This window comes from Rutilus rutilus (genome assembly GCF_951802725.1).
Source record: "Rutilus rutilus genome assembly, chromosome: 10".
In the NCBI taxonomy this organism is placed as follows: Eukaryota; Metazoa; Chordata; class Actinopteri; order Cypriniformes; family Leuciscidae; genus Rutilus; species Rutilus rutilus.
Window position 1 is genome coordinate 2,856,551 of NC_140215.1, and position 15,950 is coordinate 2,872,500.

At 38.5% G+C, this 15,950-nt stretch overlaps 2 protein-coding genes across 5 annotated transcripts in view; both read left to right on the forward strand.

The window, feature by feature from the left end:
- The window catches only part of map3k13 (mitogen-activated protein kinase kinase kinase 13), a 68,155-nt gene extending 56,749 nt beyond the window's left edge, over positions 1 to 11,406 (forward strand). For 3 of the 4 annotated variants that reach the window (XM_084420440.1, XM_084420442.1, XM_084420443.1), the window contains 7 exons: positions 1,601 to 1,710; positions 1,796 to 1,912; positions 3,468 to 3,611; positions 4,520 to 5,225; positions 6,571 to 6,641; positions 7,211 to 7,502; positions 8,595 to 9,883. In XM_084420440.1, coding sequence (XP_084276566.1) covers positions 1,601 to 1,710; positions 1,796 to 1,912; positions 3,468 to 3,611; positions 4,520 to 5,225; positions 6,571 to 6,641; positions 7,211 to 7,502; positions 8,595 to 8,696 — 1,542 coding nt within the window. In that variant the 3' untranslated portion in view covers positions 8,697 to 9,883. Of the gene's footprint in view, positions 1 to 1,600; positions 1,711 to 1,795; positions 1,913 to 3,467; positions 3,612 to 4,519; positions 5,226 to 6,570; positions 6,642 to 7,210; positions 7,503 to 8,594 lie in introns of all 4 variants that reach the window. The other variant, XM_084420441.1, reaches the window with a different exon arrangement.
- A 4,279-nt stretch (positions 11,407 to 15,685) lies between these two features.
- pfkla (phosphofructokinase, liver a) overlaps positions 15,686 to 15,950 on the forward strand; it is a 25,602-nt gene continuing 25,337 nt past the window's right edge. Inside the window, exon 1 of the mRNA XM_084421386.1 lies at positions 15,686 to 15,913. Within this exon, the coding sequence (XP_084277512.1) occupies positions 15,829 to 15,913 (85 nt within the window). The 5' untranslated portion in view covers positions 15,686 to 15,828. The remainder of the gene's footprint in view (positions 15,914 to 15,950) is intronic.

Genomic DNA, 15,950 nt, shown 5'->3' on the forward strand with positions numbered 1-15,950 from the left:
TTTCTTAAGTCCCTAATTGTTCTATGATTCAGAACTAAATTTGCTAATTGGTTGCAACGACAAACATGCAGCGTGAAAATGGCTGTGTGATTCATGAACGGATGACTCTTTTGAGTCAGTTCTTTGTAATGAATCAGTCAAAAATGTCTCAGACTCAGGAGTTTCTGGTTTGATTCTTCTACTAAAAGTACAAAAATTATTAAAACCATTAAAGAACTTATTTTTATGATTCCCTTCCATAGAGTAAATGTGTATGTGTGTGTCTGTGACCAATGTTATTTTAGTATTATTAGGGGTTAAACCCTATTGTAATTGTAAGGATTCGTAAAACGCATCGTGCAGGCCAAACCGCAAGGCCTAGAGACTTGACACCTGGCCAGATGGTAGGCCTCAACTTGGGGACAACCTATCAGAGTATGACCCCGATTGGCCCATAGGTGGCGCTACAGCAACCAAAAGTACAAATTCGCTCATAACCCTTAGACCGTTTGTCCTAGTAAGAGTAAGTGTCAAGTGTCTTACACCACTGTGATCCCTGGCTCAAGGCAGACAAAATGGCTATCTCCAATTTAGATTTAGGCAGGAAAAATGTTCTGCTGTCTCGCATTTTGTCCAAAACCTACTTTTGCGAACTAGTCCCTGGTTTTTCGCCCGATCGGAACCAGACCAGTCTAGGACAATTCTCTGGACTCTCTAGATCAGTGGTTCCCAAACCTGTCCTGGAGGACCACCAACACTGCACGTTTTCTTTTTCTCCCTAGTCAAACACACCTGATTCAACTCATTAACCCATGTGATAATGAGCTGATGAGTTGAATCAGGTGTGTTTGACTAGGGAGAAAAAGAAAACGTGCAGTGTTGGTGGTCCTCCAGGACAGGTTTGGGAACCACTGATCTAGATCAATAATTATAGAAAAAAAGTTGAACTTTTGCATTTGGGTGGCTATAACAGTAAAACGCATCGTGCAGGCCAAACCGTAAGGCCTAGAGACTTGAAACCTGGCCAGATGGTAGGCCTCAACTTGGGGACAACTTATCAGAGTATGACCCCGATTGGCCCATAGGTGGCGCTACAGCAACCAAAAGTACAATAGGCCCATAGCTGGCGCTATAACTGGCAAAAAGCTTTAAAACCATATATTTCCTATGGTACATTGCCTGTATTGGCTGTAAATTGTCTTTTCCATCTATTATGTCAGTGGTTACATGCTTGCTAAATAAAACTTAATAACTTTTGATGCTTTTGTGCTTAAAGGCCTTAACTGCTGGAACCCAGATAAAGGCTGCTTGCAGCTTTAATTTAAATACTGTTATAGTATTTATTGTTGTTTTGAATCTATATTTTCTGTTTTCAATTCATTTTAGTTTAATATTATGTGCTTTTTAAATAATTTTATGTAGCTTTAATTTATTTCTATTTCAGTTTTAGTGTTTTTACTTCCGACTTCAGTTAGTTGCCAAAACAGAATTTCGCATTTCATTATTTTTTTTTATTTTTATTTTTTAAGTTTGTCATCTAATATTTATATTTTAGCTTAATTTCAATGACTGAAAAAGATTTTTAATGTTTTAGTTAACAAAATAACTCTGTCTGTGACAGGCGAATTGGAGAGAAGAGGTGAAGAAGCATTTCGAGAAGATCAAGAGTGAAGGAACCTGCATCCATCGCCTCGACGAGGAGCTCATCCGACGCAGAAGAGACGAGCTGCGGTGAGAGAGAACACCAACACCTCGTGCTGTCACTGTGTGTGTGTGTGTGTCTCTCCATCCTCACTGTCGTCTCTGTGTCTTTCAGACATGCTCTGGACATCCGAGAGCATTATGAGAGGAAACTGGAGCGGGCCAATAATCTGTACATGGAGCTCAGCGCTATCATGCTTCAGCTGGAGGTGCGAGAGAAAGAGCTGCTCAAGTGAGTCCTCAAACTTCTCTTGTTCGGTCAGAGGCTCACAGTACAAATCTGCTTCAAATCATCAAGGCATGTTTTTGCTAAGTGAACACAAGGAACTATCGTATTTATTCATTTTTATGCACTAATTTAACAATACACAGTCATAACAAGGTCAGCAGCCATATCACCCTGTAGCCCAAGACTGGTTGCTCACTGAAGCTAAGCAGGGCTGAGCCTGGTCAGTACCTGGATGGGAGACCTCCTGAGAAAACCAGGTTGCTGTTGGAAGAGGTGTTAGTGAGGCCAGCAGGGGGCGCTCACCCTGTGGTCTGTGTGGGTCCTAATGCCCCAGTGTAGTGATGGGGACACTATACTGTCAAAGAGCACCGTCCTTCGGATGAGGTGTTAAACCGAGGTCCTGACTCTCTGTGGTCATTAAAAATCCCAGGATGTCTTTCGAAAGAGTAGGGGTGTAACCCCAGCATCCTGGCCTAATTTGCCCCTTGGCATCATGGCCTCCTAATCATCCTCATATACTGATTGGCTTCATCACTGTCTCCTCTCCACCAGTAAGCTGGTGTGTGGTGGGCCTTCTGGCTCAATATGGCTGCCGTCGCATCATCCAGGTGGATGCTGCACATTGTGTTGGTTGAGGAGATCCCCCCTTCTATGTAAAGCGCTTTGAGTGCAGAGAAATGAATTATCATTATTAATTATTATTATTATAAACACCAATTGACAAAAAAAACATTAATGCATGAAGAATTATGATTTAAATGAATCTCTGAATTGAATCATTTTGAATTGAATCCATTTGAACTGATTCTTTGAACTAATTCGCAGTAATGAATCAAGCTCTAATTTTTTTTTTTTTAGGACTGAAGTTTAAACATCTTAAAATGTTCATGAAACAAGGATCAAGAAACTAGTTGCCATAATCTTATACATTAATCTGGTTATTCAATTTGTGTTTTTTTTTATCTAGTAATTGCTAGAATTACTTCTGCTAGTCTAATAAAAAAAGCATCCAGTAAGAGATGTTAAACATCACTGCTGATATTACTTTTAGTTCATTCATCACACTGGAAACGGAAGGTCAGGCTGTGCACTTTGCATTGTGGGATACAATACTGCACTCTGTGTGATCTGTTCTTTTTAAACAAATACAGTAGGTCAACTGAATATTGCATGCATACAGAAACTGTGCGTACTTTGCACTGTAAGCAAGCATTCTGTACACTGCAGTCGTGTGATAGTATATGGTAGGTTTGTGTGTTCTCTCTCTCTCTCTCTCTCTCTCTCTCTCTCTCTCTCTCGGGTGTCTCTGTTTATTGGTATGAAATTACTGATGAAAGGCTGTAATGATTCTGAACTCTAACCCCGTATGTGCCTGAACGCTGAAACTGTAATTAAATCTAATCTGCTTAAACCTCGACCCGGCTCGTGCAGTTCATGCCAGAATTTCCATGACCCACATTTCCACTGAACGAGCACACAATGATCATTCAGAGAAATCCTCTACCACAAACCTGAACGTTTGGTGTTGAGATCTGAACGTTTCCCATGTGTTCTGCAGGAGGGAGCAGGCGGTGGAGAAGCAGCACCCCGGCACGTACAAACGCCACCTGGTCCGGCCCATGGTGCGACCCAACGCTGTCGAGAAGCTCATCAAGAAAAAGAGTAGCATGAACCATAAGCCTGGGACACAGCCGCCCAAGAGGTGACCGATCCCTGAACACACACCGCCTTATGTGCTTAATATCAGATTAGCTAACGATTCCATAAAGTGGGGTTCACGACCCCTGGGGGTTCATGAAGGAACTGCAGGGGGTTCGTGAGTTGATGAAAAGCAAATAATCAATTACAAATGAATTTAATAAAGTAAATAAAACAATTAAATAATATAATATAATATATAGATAATAAAAAGAATTATTTCAAAAATAATAATAATAATAAATAATAAAAAAATAATTCATTTAAAATGAAATAAAGTTATTAAAATACATGAATTATTTATTAAAAATAATAATATCAGTAATAATATATTTAAAAAATAAATAATATATAAATGAAACATGTTTATGAAAAGTGAATAATTTATAAAAAATAAATTGATAAAAAACAATCATTAAAATAATGTTTTTATAACTGTTTTTATAAAATAATAATCTTAAAATGAAAAGCTCATAATTAATACAAAAATATTTAATCATTGTTTAAAAAAATGCATAATAAAAAATGTAATAAAGTCAAAATAAAAAATTTATAATTTAGTGTCATGTGAACATTACCCAACATTAGAGAACCGTAAACATGCAAATGTGTTTAATTAAAATGAATAATAATAAAAATTATTTCAAAATTAAAGCAATTAATATAAAACACGAAGTGGTTTGACTGTCAGAAATCCCTGGTTTAAGCGATATAACGTTTTACTGAAACAAGCGTGACAAAAAAATCATACAAATAAAAGATCTCATTTGATTATTTTCTTTTTTTAATTGTGATACTTTTCCGTGAATATGCAAACATGGTTGGATTATTTGTAGTTAAAGTCCAAATGAAATAGTATCAGTCATGAATTCTCCATAATCTCATTAACCTCGTGCGTGTGATCTCCTGCAGACCGGATCTCCTGCGCTCCGATGGCATTCCCAGCGTCGAGCCTCTTCCCGCTCCGTCACCACTGTCAGGAAGCCCAAAAGTGTCCACCCCGCCTGGGAAGACCCGGTACCGCAGTAAACCCCGGCACCGGAGAGCAAACAGCAAAGGCAGCCACAATGATTTCCTAGGTTCGCTGAAGCCCAACAACTCAGTCCCTTCAGAAGAACAGCAACCCCTACAAGAGCAAAGTTACCTTCATCATCATCATCATCATCCTCCGCCCGAGGGTCCGCTCATCCCGGTCCAGAACCGTGCGATCGCAGTGGCAACGTGTGCCAATAACCTGCGCTACTTCGGCCCAGCCGCTGCTCTCCGAAGCCCACAGACCGATCATCTCCAGCGGAGGCTTTCCGGATCCAGTCCGGATCTCATTTCCACCGCGGTTGATGCGGATTCACGGCACCGCAGATCCTCCATCCCTCCGTTCATGGGCTCCGGTCCCGAGCCGCTTTGCCCCTGCTGTCAGGCTCATCCGTTCCCCGGCTGCACACACTGCCAGGAGACGCCATCCGCTCCCAGTCACCCACAACTCCCACATTACTCTCTGCTGAGCACCAGTGAGGGGACGCCACACGCTAACAAGAACACGCTGGAGGGGGAAGCTCAGGGAACGGGAGAGAAGCCGGAGCAGGGAAGCTCACTGCACACGCTCAGACCTCTCAGAAAGGTGCGTGACATTCACACCGTGTCCTAACTACACGTGACGCCACGCGATAAAAGTTTATTTTCCATGTTAATCAGAGTGTTTGTCCTATCCAGCCGCGACGGCGACACGCAACGATTCTATTTTAGAAACAGTTTCTATTTTTCTGTGACGTCGCGCTAGAACAACAAACACAAAGTGTGGCGATGATGATCTCAGGTGCTGTTTATGTGCTTTATTTAATGTTAAAAGCGTGTAATGTGACTTTGAATATCATTTAGTGCTCCAGCTTTGTAGCTGTAAAAGCAACAGTGGATAATTCACCTCAGATCTTGAATTAAACTAATGGAAACAAGAACGTTCAAACTGTGAACAAACAAGTGTATTCTTTGACAGACTGTTTTAGTAACTCAGTAGCCTATGTGTTTCTAATAATGTTTAAATGGTGTAATATTTGTGAATTTGATTATGCAGCTGCTGATCCATTTTCTTGCGAGTGCCGTCAAGATTACTCTCTGGTGCCGCGAGACGCCGCCCACACGCTGTTCTGATTGGCTGACTCCGCCCACAAGCTGTTCTGATTGGCTGTGGGTTTTGATTGATTTTGACGCATCTCGCAGTCGCGTCTAGTGTGGACAGACACATTATTTGTCGCTGGAATCTTATCGCATCGCGTCTGGGGTTTAGGGCCTGTTCACACCTGGTCACTTCATGTGTTTTTACTGATCGGATAGCTCTCTGATTTAAAACGATAAAAGAATCCTGAAAACAACAAATGGTTTCCATAAAAATATGAACACTGTTTTCAACACTGATGATAATCGGAAATGTTTCTTGAGCATCAAATCCTCATATTAGAGTGATTTGTGAAGGATCATGTGACACTGAAGACTGGAGTAATGATGCTGAAAATTCAGCTTTGATCACAGAAATAAATTACACTTTAACATATATTCACATAGAAAACTGTAATAATAAATTGTAATAATATTTCACTATTTTTACTGTATATTTGACTGAATAAATGCAGCCTTGGTGAGCAGAAGAGACTTCTTTCAAAAACATTTAAAAATCTTAATTATTCCAAGATTTTGACTGGTAGTGTAAATCATATTCATTAGTTCTTAAATTGTTTTCTTAAAATCTTAAGATCTTTATTTAAATCATTCTAAAATGCATATTTTCTGCTCCAGAAACATTTCTGATTATTATCAGTGTTAAAAACAGTTGTGCTGCGTCATATTTTTGTGGAAAAATTCTTTTTATTCAATATAATCAGGGATGTGAAACTGTACTACATCTGGTCGTGTGTGTGTGTGTGTCTATTCGTGCTGGATTTAACACCTGATCTTCTGCATGTGTCCGTCAGGCGGGGGACGAGTCGTCTGAGGAAGAGGAGGGAGAGGTTGACAGTGAGGTGGATTTTCCACGCAGACAACGGTGAGTCTGCTCTGATGATCAATAATTAATATTCATGCTTCTCCAGAAGAGCGAATCTTTAAATCTGTGTGTTTCTGTAGCCATTAGCCTGTAGAATGTCAGGATTCATCAAGTTTATGTGTCACGTAAGGCAAGAAACATAGCTTTTTCTTGCACTGGTGAATTTTGAGATTTGAGAAACATGCCGTTTCAGACTAGTGGAACGGAAACATCCGAAATACACTTTTAATCGTTTATTTTATTACACATTAGATATGTGCATCTGTAGACTTCAATTATAATCCATATCTTTAAAGGTGGTAGGGCTGTGAAACGATTAATCGCGATTAATCACATCCAAAATAAAAGTTTGTGTTTACATATTATGTGTGTGTACTGTGTTTAATTATTTGATGTGTATATATATATAATACACACACATGCATGTTATGGTTACATAACAGTCTACTGCATCTACTAATACTCTAATGAGAGTTAGTTAACATGTAGTTGCAAAGTTACTTCTAGTTAGTAGAATGTCTAAAGTGGACTATGGAAATAAAGTGTAACCAAATGTTGTCTCCTTCCAGGCCTCATCGCTGTATGAGCAGCTTTAAGTCGTACTCCACCTTCAGCTCGGAGAACCTGTCGGTGTCTGATGGAGAGGAGGGCAACACCAGTGACCATTCTCACAGCGGGCCGCTGGATCCGCTCAGCGCCAGTCAAGAGGAGCATCTGGACGAGCTGCTGTCACACACTCCTGAGATCCCCATCGACATCTCCACGCAGTCCGACGGCCTGTCGGATAAAGAGTGCGCCGTGCGCCGGGTCAAGACTCAGATCTCTCTGGGAAAACTGTGTGCGGATGAGCACAGCTACGAGGTAAACTCATCTACGTCAGTCCAACAGTTCGTTTAAAACCAGGGAGCTGCTGCTAGGCTATTCATTCAGAAAAATGTCAAATTGTAAAGAATAAAAAAATTTAATTTAAAGCACTTACTAAAACGTTTTTAGATAAAACAATCCGAATAAAACAATTACTAAAAATATTTAATGTTTGAAATAAATACAAATAACATAAACATTTTTAAAATACTAACCATTAAAATAAAACAATCACTGAAAAATATGCAACATTGGAAATAATTGAGTTTAAGTAAATGCAAAATAAATAAAAAAAGGAAAAAAAAGTTTATTTTATATTATAATATCATAATATTTTAAATACAATAAAACAAAAAAAATTTAATAAAACAAAATAAAATGCTTACTAAAAAGATTTTATTTGAAAACATTTAAATAAACGCGTGATTTTAAAATAAAAACAAACAAAATAAAACAATTAATAAAAAAATATTTTAAATAAATAAAAAAATCTAATTAGAACAGTAAAAAATATATTATTTTAAAATAAATTGATATTAATAAATACTTGATTTAAAATAAAAACAATCAAAATTAAACACTTAGTAAAAAGATATATATGAATTAAATTGATATTAGAATAAATACATAAAAACAATCAACATAAAACTATTACTAAAAATGTGAAATAAAGTAAAATAAATAATTTTGAAATTAAAAACAATCGAAATAAACTTAAATATTTTATTTGTTTACTTGCATATAATGTGACCATTAACCATTATTAGAGAACTGTGAACATCCAAATGAGTAGTTAGATTATTAAAATATTAACTCAGAGGTTTAAAATATTTTAGATCAAAGATGTTCTGCTGACAAAAAAGTTCCCTGGTTTAAATGAACCAACTCAAACAAACAATCTTTGCTAATCTGAACACACAATCATCATTGCAATTTCATAATTGAACATTTCCAGAGGACAATATTAGTGTTTATAGTGTTTTTGACGAGACCATAGCGTGGTGAACCAGTTGTTGAGCAGTTCAGTGTTTGAATCCCTGACTATAAAATTGGAGTAAATGTGAACCGTTTCTTTATCTCTTCGCTCAGAATCCGCTGCATTTCGGTGATTCCGACTGTGATACCTCGGATGCTGAATGTTCCGACGCCACCATCAGGAACAAGCCACCCTGCGCTCCCTCTTCCTGGTGAACCCTCGGAGGAAACCACGGCAATAATCCACGCCCGCTGTAAACAGCCATGACCCTTAGCCCATTGATCCAGCCCTTCCCATAATCCACCACTCTCTCTCTCTCTCTCTCTCTCTCTCTCTCTCTGAGCATCTCAGGCAGATTCCTCTGAAGTGATAATGTAGCTAGAGTAACACGCGTCATTTATTTTACTACGAGCTGGAGGAAATGCAAAACAAAATCAGGAAGTGGAATTCCAATATAAAAAAAAACAAATAAAAAAAGAGCATAAATTCAGAGTATTAGCGCTGGAGTGTTCAAAACAAAACAAGGCACCTCAATACCAGGTTAGCTAGTTAGTTTGTTAGTTAGTTAGTTAGCTAGGTTAAGATGATTGTGGTCTGCAAGAATGTGTGTATATATGTCCGTAGGTACGTGAACGAAAGTGTTAAGTGTGTAGCTTGAGGATCCATTCCATGACGGGACCACAGACACATGGGACGTCAAAAAATGAGACGCGTCCCTCTGGGAACCTGCTACTTCCTGAGTTTACAGAAGTGACGCCCCTTCAGGGTAACTTTAATTTGAGCACCAGCAGGAACAATGTCTTTTTTTGTTTGTTTATTTTGCCCTTTTGACTTCCAAGATCTATGGATGAATCCCAGCATGCCTGCTTGGTCGGCATTTGATCAGCCAATCAGACGACTGCTTCTGCTGCTCGCCTCTACGGACAAAACGGAAGTAAAAAAAACCAACGACTGCTCAACTGGAACAACGTCTTTAATGATCAAATCAGTGTTTAAAGGAACCCGGAGCAGCTTTTTTCTCATCTCAGGACTGTGTTTGAAGAGACGCTGTGGACGGCCAGGTGAGAGCAGGACGCCTGCCGTGTGCGAAAGTGTGACTTCATCCCTAAAGAGTTTCTTTTTTTCCGTCATCTTTAACTTTGACGTGAAAACCAACGATGTAGATGTTCTGGAGATGCAGTGTCCCTTTAGATCGAGTTAAAGGGATCTTTTACCCCCCAAAAAATAACGCTATAATTCATGTCATTCCAAACCTGTTTGACTCTTGTTCTTTCATACAAGTATCACACACTCTTGAAAATAATAGTTCTTTTTTTTGGCATTGATGGTTCCATTAACAGCCTTTGGAACCTTTCCGTTCCACTAAAGGTTCTTTATTGTGAAAAATGGTTCTTCACACACTAAGAAAGAAAAAAAATATATATTTTAAAGTGCCCCTATTATGCTATATATCTCCTGTTTACATGCATCCTTGATCCAAAAACACTAGTTTTCTCATTTCTCGAAGAGTCTGAAGATTCGGTCTCACTAAACTCCTCCTTTCTGAGAGCTACTCTGCTCTGATTGGTCAGATGACCCAGTCTGTTGTGATTGGTCGACCGCTTATAGCGTGTGTCGAAAACGAAAAGTCTATTATCATATCTTAATTTCGAACCAAACTCTTCCAGTCTCCGTTACAACTACAGCGTTCGAGGAGCAAAGTAGACGTCGTTCACGGGCAGCCATTGAAGACCATAGACGGGCATTATGTAAATGTGTTACACCGTGTCATAACCAGATGTGCGATTAGATTCCAGCGACAAATAATGTGTCTGTCCACACTAGACGTGATGCGACTGTGAGATACGTCGAAATCCATCAAAACCCACAGCCAATCAGAGCAGCGTGTGGGCGGAGTCAGCCAATCAGAGCAGCGTGTGGGCGTAGTCAGCCAGTCAGAGCAGCGTGTGGGCGGAGTCAGCCAGTCAGAGCAGCGTGTGGGCGGAGTCAGCCAATCAGAACAGCGTGTGGGCGGAGTCAGCCAGTCAGAGCAGCGTGTGGGCGGAGTCAGCCAGTCAGAGCAGCGTGTGGGCGGAGTCAGCCAGTCAGAGCAGCGTGTGGGCGGAGTCAGCCAATCAGAACAGCGTGTGGGCGGAGTCAGCCAGTCAGAGCAGCGTGTGGGGCGGAGTCTCGCAGCGAGTGCGCGGCACCAGAGAGTAATCTTGACGGCACTTGCAATGAAAATGGATCAGTAGCTGCATAATCAAATTCACAAATATTACACCATTTAAACATTATTAAAAATACATAGACTTTGACATGAATAGACATTATGTAGGTTTGTAACAGGAAGTGAGACTGGAATTACAGATGACTAATTTCAGCAGTTCAGAGTTGATTCGTTCTTTCAGGACACAGTAACTTTATTTATCTGTACTTTGATCTTCAAAAGTTTTACATTCACAAACATCTATATTACACACTGCATGAAGGGTAAGATTCAAGCAAGCATAATAGGGGCACTTTACTCACTGAAAGGTTCTTTGGGGAACCAAAAATGGTGCCAAAAAAAACCCCTTTTAGAACCTTTATTATTAAGAGTGTAAAGTTTGTTGCAAGAACATCATCATACAGGTTTATAACAACATAAGGGTGAATAAATGATGACAGAATTATAATTTTTGGTTGAAAGATCCCTCTATAGCGTCTTTAATAATGTGTATGGTGTGTTTGTGTGTGTGTGTGTGTAGTGTGCCGTTGTTGGAGATCTGTGTGTGTCAGCAATAACGTCTCAGGCCGGAGAGAAGGGTTCGCTCAGGATGACTGTCTAGCGGGCTCTGGACAGGTCGAGAGTAGCGAGGCGACGTGGAAATAAACTGCTTTGTAAAAGACCTCTATTTTTTCAGATATGAGTTCATTATTTTTACACCGTGAGTTTTTTTCAGTGAAAAAAAAACTAAAAAAGGAAAAGGAAAGGAAGAAGAAATGGGAAAATCCACGTGCTTTTTGCTGGTTTAATGCTCAGGTTCAATGCTTTATAGTGCTAACGAGTCTCCTCTAGGGAACAGCGGTTCGTCTGTCGTGCTCGTGTTCGGACACACTGCACTCATATCCAATCATTCTTCTGAACAAAACTGGATCAGACTGCAGTGTGAGCGTCATGGCAAACCCTCGCAAATCTCTTATTGTTCATCCCCCTTATGAAAGGGGACACTGCATCTTCCGGCATGTCTATATGTTATTGTTGCATTCATATTTACCCTGTGTTTAGATATAGACGTTATAGTACTAGATAAAAAGCCTCGTTCATCATCGGTGAATGCAGCCGGATCCTCCAGATGTGTTGCTGAACTGCACACGGCATGTCAAATAAACTGTGAATGGTATTATTATTTTTCCTTTTTATCATCATCTTACTCGCAGCTTACTAAAAAAGAGCCTCGCAAGATGTGATTCGATAATAAAACTACAGTATCGGTGAGCAGGCGAGGAAAGCTGCCAGTCTGCAGCACATGAACAAAGCAAAGGCCACTGGAAACAAACTTCAGGTCAACATGAAATCTAAATTCACCCTTTTTTTTGCTTTCTGTTTTATTGTGCACGATTCATGCGCAGTTTAAATGCATCATTTTGAACCCATTCAGGTAGATAATGTCCATCATGAAGGGGAAAATCAAGTCCTCTCTTAATATCAAGTTTAATATTAAAAGTAAATTGGGTTGTGAACGGTGTTTCATGTTGACTTCAAACTCTGGGCCAATTTCCCAATGTCATTGGGTGGAAAATATCAGCCATTATTACTGTACTTTTTTTTTTTTTTTGGTCGTTTCTGTTCAGTTTGATGGTAATGTGCTAAAAACGCAAGATTTAGACTTTAGACGAAGTGAATATTTTGTTTTTTTACATGGTCTGATCGTAATGAAGGCGACCCGAACACACGCACCGACCTCATTGTTTCCGTTTGCGTGTTGCTCTAAAGATCAGGCCTGCGTTTTTAGTCAGCGATGTATGAAGTATATGATGATTTATGAAGTCTTTCCGGCCACGGCGCCATCACAAATCCTGTAAAATATGATTTTAATTTAATTTAATTTAAAAATGTCTGTCTTTTTATTTGTAGCTGGTCTACATGATCATTTAACTTAATTTATTTTGATGCGCTAGTAAGATTTCTGTTCATTTTTGTGTTTTTCGTCTCCTGTCTTCTGAAGTATTACTGACGAGGTGAGACGGCATCTTAAGGACATGAACATTTTGGTTATTATTTTCTCCACCTGTATGCTGTTATTATTTTTATATGGAAAATGGGGGATATCTGTGCATTTATTACATCTAGACACTTTAAATTTCATTCTCATAGACCATTGTTTGTGGCAAGAGATGATTGGATCACATTTAATTATTGTAATTAAAATTACGTAATACATTAAATTAATAAAAATGACGTTTTCTGGTTGTAAAGATAATTTCGGCGTCATACAGTTCAGTTTCGGCTGTCTAAACTGTACGCTTCTCTATTCTAAATCCTGCCATCTCTGTCTTATCACATTAACCATATGTGACCCTGGACCACAAAACCAGTCACATGGGTCAAATTGTTGAAATTGAGACTTATACATCATCTGAACGCTGAATAAATAAGCTTTCCATTGATGTATGGTTTGTTAGGATAGGACAATATTTGGTCGAGATACAACTATTGAAAATCTGGAATCTGAGGGTGCAAAAAAATCGAAACATTGAGAAAATCTCCTTTAAAGTTGTTCATTTATGTTCACGATTGTGCTGCATTCACTCACAAAAATGCATGTTTCATATATTTACGGTAGGAAATTTACTAAATATCTTCATGGAACATGAACTTTACTTAATATCCTAATGATTTTTGGCATAAAAGAAAAATGGATAATTCTGACCCATATAATGTATAGTTGGCTATTGCCACAGATATACCCGTGCGACTCGAGACTGGTGACGTGATCCAGGGTCACATTTTGAATTGCTTTGTCAACATCATATGCAGGTATTTAAAACATGAAGTATTTTTTGTGCAGAATGTCTTCAGCTCTGGGCTCATTTTCCTCCAGTTAGTTTCTTACTCATCATGTCTCACCCTTTTCCTTCCTTATCTTGAATGGTGTTATGATCGACCAATCCCGACGTTTTCCTGTAAAGCCTGTGTACAGTGTGACAGGAGTGACGTGTAAACTCAAGGCAGAGCGACTGCATGGAATAAACACTGATGTACTGTACTAAACTCTCCGGCTTCTCCTCATTCTGTGTTTAATGTTTGGTTTAACTGATACTCGTGTTGTGTCGCATGTCCTTCACAGCCGTAAATAAGGCCTAGTATTTCACTTACATGCGTATGAAGCAGAACTGAGTTTAAGGGCCAGATAACTTATCATTTAAAACCGAGTTGACTGTTCAAAGTTGACAAGTTTTATTGCATTTGATAATTATATAGATCATCATTAGGTCTCTGGAGTATTACTGTACAACCAGTGAGAAAAACATCTAGGGTGCATTTCACCTAATTCACTTTATTGCATGAACTATTAACAAATGTTTAGCTTTTTATATATATACAGTGCAATGCATAAGTGAATACACCCATGCTAAAGTTGACTAAAAAGAGGAATAAAAAATCATATTTTGGAAATTGAACTTAATGCCTTAATTTAAGGGGTGTCCAAACTTATGCACCCTGTATTTTAAGGAAGAACATTTATTTATTTACGATACATTATTCATTCACAAAGAAAATTGGTGTCCTTAAAGGTTGGATTTTTCCTAATTTTTTTAATTAAGGCATTAAGTTCAATTTCCAAAATATGATTTTTTATTCCTCTTTTTAGTCAACTTTAGCATGGGTGTGTTCACTTATGCATTGCACTGTATATATAATGCAAATTATTATAATTAACCCTCTGGACCACCAGTGACCAAAGCCTTGAAATGTAAAAAAATAATAATACAAATTTAGGAAAAACAATGTAATATTTTTTGTTCAATATTATTTTTGAGGTGATTTTATGATACTATGCAATAATTATATTTAAAAAAAATAATAAAAAAAGTCAATAATATATTTCACATTAAAATAGAGTGAAGGCCTTTAAAAAAATTTGTTTTAAGTAAGAATAGTTCCATCTGGAGGAGTAAAACAAAAAAATCTTGTGTAATGTCGTGTAACACTTGTAAATCTCCCTATAGAGAGGCTTTTGGATTCCCTTTGTTTTTTTAGACATAATTTCGTTTTTTTTTTTTTAGGTTTTGCATTTAGATTTAGACATTGCAAAAGACAATTTTTGTCAAGGTTTAGATATTTTTTTTTGTTAGATAAGTATCATGTTTTGCATTATGATTACAATCAAACATTACATTTAGTTAGAAGGGGAACACATGGACAGCAGTTTTGTTAATCAGTATTTGATTATTAAAAAATCTAACAAAATAAGGAATGGATGGGGTTCTCTCTGTTTTTTTTTTACAGTCTTTACAGTTTTTATTTTTTTTCTCAAAGCCATGAAAACAGTAGGTATTGCATATTCACATTATCACATTAACATTGCCAGGAAATGAAATAAAAAAAATTATAACAAAAAATTTAAATAAAAAATATTACATAAAATCCAGTGCTTTTAAAGCATTACAGGTTTTCAGTTTTTGTTTGTTTTTAGTTTGATCCAACAGATTAAGATATAATTTAAAGTCATTAAAAAACTGTGAAAAATTTAGTTTCCATTAAGCCCATTTATTTTTATGCATATGGTATTTTTCCTAATAAAAGAAATAACTGTAGCCTATAATATGTTGTTCTTCACATTCCAAATTGCCATTCTGGGTATAAAAAAGCACACCACATACACACACATATCATACACTTCATTCTTCTAAAGGTTTCTAAATCTTTGAGTAAATACAGTGGAAAAACAGATGCACAATAGTTTTTCTAGTGCACAGTATTCACAGGTACATGAAATATCAAGCTTAAATCTTACAACGTTTTTATATAACATCCCATGCCATGACGTTTCATTTCGGTTAGGGTTATTGCAACACATCTGCACTGCAGCATCATTAATCTTGCAGATCCTCCAGTTGCTCTACAAGGAAATCGTGCAGTTCGACGCGTCACATTCGCATTGTGCCAAACCCACCGTGCAACTGGTGTGGAGAGACGTCAGCGCGCGTCAGGGGCGTCAGGGGCGTCCTTGCGTCTGTTTCCCGGAAGGTCAATCTGCGCAGGAGACGCGAGGCGCTGGAAACGAGCTTCTCCGAACCACTGATTTACAGTGATATATATACTGTTGTCCCGCAGAGCAGAAGCGTGTTTAGCGGAGACTTCGACGCGACGCGAGCAGAATGAGTTCCGCGGGGCTGGAGAAGCTGCGGATGACCGGCGCGGGGCGAGCGATCGCCGCACTGACCAGCGGAGGAGACGCGCAAGGTGACGCAGGGCCACAGATACACACACACTTTTACAC